Source organism: Oncorhynchus keta, unplaced genomic scaffold (genome assembly GCF_023373465.1).
Source record: "Oncorhynchus keta strain PuntledgeMale-10-30-2019 unplaced genomic scaffold, Oket_V2 Un_scaffold_6048_pilon_pilon, whole genome shotgun sequence".
Lineage (NCBI taxonomy): Eukaryota > Metazoa > Chordata > Actinopteri > Salmoniformes > Salmonidae > Oncorhynchus > Oncorhynchus keta.
In genome coordinates this window covers 771,718-779,705 of record NW_026290973.1, presented here as the reverse complement: position 1 = coordinate 779,705, position 7,988 = coordinate 771,718, and the positions used below count along the sequence as shown (strand labels likewise).

General features: G+C 46.4%; 1 protein-coding gene across 1 annotated transcript; it reads left to right on the top strand.

Moving 5' to 3' along the window:
- LOC127929234 (leucine-rich repeat-containing protein 61-like) lies at positions 1-5,389 on the top strand. The gene is made up of 4 exons (XM_052517187.1): positions 1-122; positions 217-285; positions 2,659-2,784; positions 3,689-5,389. Exons 1-4 carry the CDS (start codon positions 95-97, stop codon positions 3,793-3,795), a joined length of 330 nt encoding a protein of 109 aa, XP_052373147.1. The 5' UTR covers positions 1-94; the 3' UTR covers positions 3,796-5,389.
- The last annotated feature ends 2,599 nt before the right edge of the window (positions 5,390-7,988 follow it).

Sequence of the window (7,988 nt, the reverse complement as noted above, 5' to 3'; positions counted from 1 at the left end):
TATATACTGACATCATCTGGTCGGGTTAATAGACTGACATCTGATTGTGTTTTTAGTTTGTAAGAACTCGTCCTACAGAAACATCCTCCTGGAGATGTTCCCAAACATCAGAGTGTTGGATGGTGAGTCATTTTAATAACATGTTTCATTAAAGGTTTTATACTGTATTGCTTTGTCAAGTAACAGTGATCTGTTCTCTTCAATGCTCTGTTTTAGGTGAAAGAGTGGTTGGACGTGGGAGTGACTTATATAAATTATGCAAAGACATTGATGAAACTATCAAAGGTATTTATTTCAATTAGCTTGAAACTGAGACATTTTCAGAACAGAGAAGGTCATTGTATATTTGCATCTTTGACTCGATCTGAGATTACACTTTTGAGAAGCCAAATGTGTTGTTGTCTCTACCTACCTCTACGCCTTTGTGCTGTTGTCTGTGCCCAATAATGTTTGCTACCATGCTGTGTTGCTACCATGCTGTGTTGCTACCATGCTGTGTTGCTACCATGCCGTGTTGCTACCATGCCGTGTTGCTACCATGTCGTGTTGCTGCCATGCTGTGTTGCTGCCATGTGCTGTTGCTGCCATGTCGTGTTGCTGCCATGTCGTGTTGCTGCCATGTCGTGTTGCTGCCATGTCGTGTTGCTGCCATGCTGTGTTGCTGCCATGCTGTGTTGCTGCCATGCTGTGTTGCTGCCACGCTGTGTTGCTGCCACGCTGTGTTGCTGCCACGCTGTGTTGCTGCCACGCTGTGTTGCTGCCACGCTGTGTTGCTGCCACGCTGTGTTGCTGCCATGCTGTGTTGCTGCCATGCTGTGTTGCTGCCATGCTGTGTTGCTACCATGCTGTGTTGCTACCATGTCGTGTTGCTACCATGCTGTGTTGCTACCATGCTGTGTTGTTGTCTTTAGGTCTCTCTTCATGTAGTGTTGCTACCATGCCGTGGTGCTACCATGCCGTGTTGCTACCATGCCGTGTTGCTACCATGCCGTGTTGCTACCATGCCGTGTTGCTACCATGCCGTGTTGCTACCATGCCGTGTTGCTACCATGCTGTGTTGTCTTTAGGTCTCTCTTCATGCCGTGTTGCTACCATGCCGTGTTGCTACCATGCTGTGTTGCTACCATGCTGTGTTGCTACCATGCTGTGTTGCTACCATGCTGTGTTGTTGTCTTTAGGTCTCTCTTCGTGTAGTGTTGTGTTGTCTCTCTTATGTGTTCTGTCCTATATTTTTATGTTTAATCCCAGCCCCCGTCCCTGCAGGAGGCCCTTTGCCTTTTACTAGGCCTTAATTGTAAAGAAGAATTTGTTCTTAACTGACTTGCCAAGATAAATAAAGGTTAAATGAATAAAACGACTCAGATGTTGGAGTGAACATATGCTCCTTGCTGAAGTTAGTGCCTTCGGGAACTTCTCATCCCCCTCGACCTATTCCACACGTTGTTGTTACAGCCTCAATTCAAAGTTTATTAAATATACTTTTTTTTTCTCACCCATCTACACACAATAGAATTTTAGCAAATGTAATGTAAAATATCTCATTTACATAAGTATTCACACCCCTGAGTCAATGCATGTTAGAATCACCTTTGACAGTGATTACAGCTGTGAGTCTTTCTGGGTAAGTCCCTGAGTCAATGCATGTTAGAATCACCTTTGGCAGCGATTACAGCTGTGTGTCTTTCTGGGTAAGTCTCAGAGCATTGCACACCTGGATTGTACAATATTTTTGAACATTTTTCATTGAACATTTTTCCTGCTGAAAGGTGAATTAATCTCCGAGTGTCTGGTGGAAAGCGAACTGAGCAGGGTTTTACTCTAGGATTTTGCCTGTGCTTCGCTCCATTCAGTTTCTTTCTTATCCTGAAAAACTCCCCAGTTCTTAATTATTACATGCATACCCATTACATGATTTATGAGGAGTGGTACTCAGTAATGTATTGGATTTGCCCCAAACAAAACACTGTATTCAGAACAAAAAGTCAATTGCTTTGACACATTTTTGGCAGTATTTACTTTAGTGCCTTGTAAACAGGATGCATGTTTTAGAATATTTTTGTTCTGTACAGGCTTCCTTCATTTCACACTGTCTTGGGTTTGTATTGTGGAGTAACTACAAGGTTGTTGATCCATCCTCAGTTTTTTCCCATCACAGCCATTAAACTCTGTTACTGTTTTAAAGTCACCATTGACCTCATGGTGAAATCCCTGAGCGGTTTCCTTATTCTCCGGCAACTGAATAAGGAAGGACGCCTGTATCTTTGTAGTGACTGGGTGTATTGATACAGTGTGAAAGTGTAAATTAATAACTTCACCATGCTCAAAGGGATATTCAATGTCTGCTTTTTTTTTTTTTTTACCCATCTACCAATAGGTGCCCTTCGTTGCGAGGCATTGGAACACCTTCCTGGTCTTTGTGCTTGAATTTGTGTTTGAAATTCACTGCTCAACTGAGGGACCTTACATATAATTGTGTGTGTGGTGTACAGAGATGAGGTAGTCATTCAAAATCATATTAAACATATTAAAAAATTCAGGCTGAAACACAACAAAATGTGGAAAAAGTCAAGGGGTGTGAATCCTTTCTGAAGGCCCTGTATATTTGAAAACGGTACAACAGTGTTTGACCCAGAAGGTCCTCTTATGTCCCCTGTTCAGCTGGTTTCTATAGGAATGGCCAGTTACCAGAGCTGCCTGGCTGTAAGCCCTGGGTCGACAACGACTTCTGGGAAATCAAGAGATCCAGCAACGCCATTATAGACGAGGCCTACAAACAGTTCAATGGTAAGAATGAATCCATACTATGTTATTATGGAAAATGTATGCACTCACTCTGGATACGAGTGTCTGCTAAATGTTTAGCGGATACTTCAGGACGTTGGAGGCCCTTTTTATCCCCAGAGGCAGATGACTTCCTGGAAACCACATGTATGTGTCTGCTAAATGTTTAGCGGATACTTCAGGACGTTGGAGGCCCTTTTTATCCCCAGAGGCAGATGACTTCCTGGAAACCACATGTATGTGTCTGCTAAATGTTTAGCGGATACTTCAGGACGTTGGAGGCCCTTTTTATCCCCAGAGGCAGATCACTTCCTGGAAACCACATGTATGTGTCTGCTAAATGTTTAGCGAATACTTCGGGACGTTGGAGGCCCTTTTTATCCCCAGAGGCAGATCACTTCCTGGAAACCACATGTATGTGTCTGCTAAATGTTTAGCGGATACTTCAGGACGTTGGAGGCCCTTTTTATCCCCAGAGGCAGATCACTTCCTGGAAACCACATGTATGTGTCTGCTAAATGTTTAGCGGATACTTCAGGACGTTGGAGGCCCTTTTTATCCCCAGAGGCAGATCACTTCCTGGAAACCACATGTATGTGTCTGCTAAATGTTTAGTGGATACTTCAGGACGTTGGAGGCCCTTTTTATCCCCAGAGGCAGATCACTTCCTGGAAACCACATGTGTCTGCTTGCAGTTTTGAAGGAAGTAGCTAAGTAGCATTGGCTCGCTAAACTGCTTCCATCATACTGCACACAGAGACATTAACGTGGTACCCACCGGTTCATCTGCCTCTGTATGGACTGCCACTGTATGGACTGTAGCTTCCCATTTTTCTAACGCCTGATTTTTAGGGTTTGACAATCTTGGAGAAAATGTAACTAACCACTGATTTTGATCTCTCTACAGACGTCCTTCATGAATGCAGACTGCTGAACAACAGAGCAACACACGTCATCTCACAGACAGAGAGATCTCTGAGCCTCAAGAACCAGCCAAAGCAGTACTCTGTTTAAAATGCGGTTTACAACAGGCAACATTGATTGTGAAGTGTGTTTGTGTGATATGTGTTACTTACATGAAACGATGTCATGGCTTCATGTATTTGTATTAATGATGTTGATTTATATCCGAATGCTTGACCCAGTGCCAGAACCTTGACATGCTCAGCATTACGTTGCAGACAGTGCTGCATAGTGACACCTAGAGGATACATAACTACCCTTGGGTCTAGTGTAGCCAATGTAAAGCCTCATACCCCCTTGGGTCTAGTGTAGCCAATGTAAAGCCTCCTACCCCCTTGGGTCTAGTCTAGAGTAGCCAATGTAAAGCCTCCTACCCCCTTGGGTCTAGTCTAGAGTAGCCAATGTAAAGCCTCCTACCCCCTTGGGTCTAGTCTAGTGTAGCCAATGTAAAGCCTCCTACCCCGTGGGTCTAGTCTAGTGTGGCCAATGTAAAGCATCCTACCGCCTTGGGTCTAGTCTAGTGTAGCCAATGTAAAGCCTCCTACCCCCTTGGGTCTAGAGTAGCCAATGTAAAGCCTCCTACCCCCTTGGGTCTAGTGTAGAGACTAGTCTAGTCTATACTACACTCTTAGAAAAAAAGGTGCTATCTACAACCGAAAAGGGTTCTTCGGCTGTCCCCATAGGAGAACCCTTTTTGGTTCCATGTGGTACCCTTCGGCTGTCCCCATAGGAGAACCCTACCCTACCCTCTACAGACGTCTACAGACTTCTACCCTCTACAGACGTCTACAGACTTCTACCCTCTACAGACGTCTACAGACTTCTACCCTCTACAGACGTCTACAGACTTCTACCCTCTACAGACGTCTACAGACTTCTACCCTCTACAGACGTCTACAGACTTCTACCCTCTACAGACGTCTACAGACTTCTACCCTCTACAGACGTCTACAGACTTCTACCCTCTACAGACGTCTACAGACTTCTACCCTCTACAGACGTCTACAGACTTCTACCCTCTACAGACGTCTACAGACTTCTACCCTCTACAGACTTCTACCCTCTACAGACGTCTACAGACTTCTACCCTCTACAGACTTCTACCCTCTACAGACGTCTACAGGCTTCTACCCTCCTGAGTGCTAAGTAGCCTACAGCCTCCAGTTCCAACCAACTCTGTGGGTTCAGCCCCATTGTCTTACATCAGATAACGATGATTCCCCTTATCGTCGGTTGAGGGACGACCGTTGCGTAGGATCGACGCCACCTGCCGTAAGACAATGGGTGCAGACGTGGATCCATATTGACACCACTTAGGTGCCATAAGGTGTTTACTGTGCTCACTATGCACAGCGCTGTGTGTTGAGTGATGCTGAGCCATGCTGCTATTACAATACTGCTATTGTTTAAAACTATCAACATTATCAAAGCTTATCCATATTGCACTACTTCATCATTGATGGCGAAGTGTTTGTTTTATTATGCTGGCATTGGGAGTGATGCCTATGTAGTGAATTAACACAGTTTGACTTGTTTCTACTTGTTCTGCTGCCGTTAATAAGGTCAACGATAGCAGTACACGGAAAATACTATCTGCCATTAAAATGACTAATAAACAGGCGGAATTGCTGGTTTTGTTCCCAAACCTTTTTATTCATGCAGTTTGTTTGGTTGTTGGATAGACTCACGGGTCAGGTGATCTCTCTCACACACACACACAGCTACAACCTGCTTATTAACTAGCTCAGTTGGCACTGTTGTGGCCAAGAATAGTGTTTCTCAATTCTCATACTGTATGAATGAATGACATTTTATGTTTATGTCGACTCGCCAATTGACAACCCATCCCTTATCTGATTCTCGGGAACAGGCCCAGATCCCCATCATTTGTGTGAAGAAAAGATGGAGAAAAAGGGGGGTGGAGGTTGGGCTGCCTTCTGAGAAAACCCCCAAAGCCATCTGTTCTATTGGCCGACCCCCAAAGCCATCTGTTCTATTGGCCGACCCCCAAAGCCATCTGTTCTATTGGCCCGACCCCCAAAGCCATCTGTTCTATTGGCCGACCCCAAAGCCATCTGTTCTATTGGCCGACCCCCAAAGCCATCTGTTCTATTGGCCCGACCCCCAAAGCCATCTGTTCTATTGGCCCGACCCCAAAGCCATCTGTTCTATTGGCCGACCCCCAAAGCCATCTGTTCTATTGGCCCGACCCCCAAAGCCATCTGTTCTATTGGCCGACCCCAGTGGGTTCGATCCCCGGGACCACCCATACGTAGAATGTATGCACACATGACTGTAAGTCGCTTTGGATAAAAGCGTCTGCTAAATGGCATATATCTTATTATTATTATTATTATTCTATTGGCCCGAACCCCAAAGCCATCTGTTCTATTGGCCCGACCCCAAAGCCATCTGTTCTATTGGCCCGACCCCCAAAGCCATCTGTTCTATTGGCCGCCATCTGTTCCCCCAAAGCCATCTGTTCTATTGGCCGACCCCCAAAGCCATCTGTTCTATTGGCCCGACCCCCAAAGCCATCTGTTCTATTGGCCGACCCCAAAGCCATCTGTTCTATTGGCCGACCCCAAAGCCATCTGTTCTATTGGCCCGACCCCCAAAGCCATCTGTTCTATTGGCCCGACCCCCAAAGCCATCTGTTCTATTGGCCCAACCCCAAAGCCATCTGTTCTATTGGCCCGACCCCAAAGCCATCTGTTCTATTGGCCCGACCCCAAAGCCATCTGTTCTATTGGCCGACCCCAAAGCCATCTGTTCTATTGGCCGACCCCCAAAGCCATCTGTTCTATTGGCCCGACCCCCAAAGCCATCTGTTCTATTGGGCCGACCCCCAAAGCCATCTGTTCTATTGGCCGACCCCCAAAGCCATCTGTTCTATTGGCCGACCCCCAAAGCCATCTGTTCTATTGGCCCGACCCCCAAAGCCATCTGTTCTATTGGCCGACCCCAGTGGGTTCGATCCCCCAGGGACCACCCATACGTAGAATGTATGCACACATGACTGTAAGTCGCTTTGGATAAAAGCGTCTGCTAAATGGCATATATTATTATTATTATTATTATTCTATTGGCCCGAACCCCAAAGCCATCTGTTCTATTGGCCCGACCCCCAAAGCCATCTGTTCTATTGGCCCGACCCCCAAAGCCATCTGTTCTATTGGCCCGACCCCCAAAGCCATCTGTTCTATTGGCCCGACCCCAAAGCCATCTGTTCTATTGGCCCGACCCCAAAGCCATCTGTTCTATTGGCCGACCCCCAAAGCCATCTGTTCTATTGGCCGACCCCCAAAGCCATCTGTTCTATTGGCCGACCCCCAAAGCCATCTGTTCTATTGGCCCGACCCCCAAAGCCATCTGTTCTATTGGCCCGACCCCCAAAGCCATCTGTTCTATTGGCCCGACCCCCAAAGCCATCTGTTCTATTGGCCCGACCCCCAAAGCCATCTGTTCTTTGGCCCGACCCCCAAAGCCATCTGTTCTATTGGCCGACCCCCAAAGCCATCTGTTCTATTGGGCCGACCCCCAAAGCCATCTGTTCTATTGGGCCGACCCCAAAGCCATCTGTTCTATTGGGCCGACCCCCAAAGCCATCTGTTCTATTGGGCCGACCCCCAAAGCCATCTGTTCTATTGGCCCGACCCCCAAAGACATCTGTTCTATTGGCCCGACCCCCAAAGCCATCTGTTCTATTGGCCGACGTACAATCATTGGAAATTAGTATCGATGACCTACGGGCAAGATGATCCTACCAATGGGACATTAACTGTAATGTCTTACGTTTCACCGAGTCGTGGGTGAACGACGACGCGGATAATATAGAGCTGGCGGGATTTTCCATGCACCGGCAAAACAGAATGTACGTCTGGTAAGACGGGGGCTGGAGATGTGTCTATTTGTCAATATCACCTGGTGCTGTGATGTCTAATATTAAACAAGTCTCCAATTTGTAAGTCGCTCTGGATAAGAGCGTCTGCTAAATGACTTAAATGTAAATGTAAGTCTCGAGGTATAAGCTGTAGACCACAATATCTACCAAGAGAGTTCTCATCTAAATTATTCGTAACAGACCGATGCTGGCACTAAGACCGCACTCAACCAGCTGTATAAGACCATAAGCAAACAAGAAAATGCTCATCCAGAGGTGGCGCTCCTAGTGGACGGGGACTTTAATGCAGGGGAACTTAAATCAGTTTTACCTCATTTCTACCAGCATGTCACATGTGCAA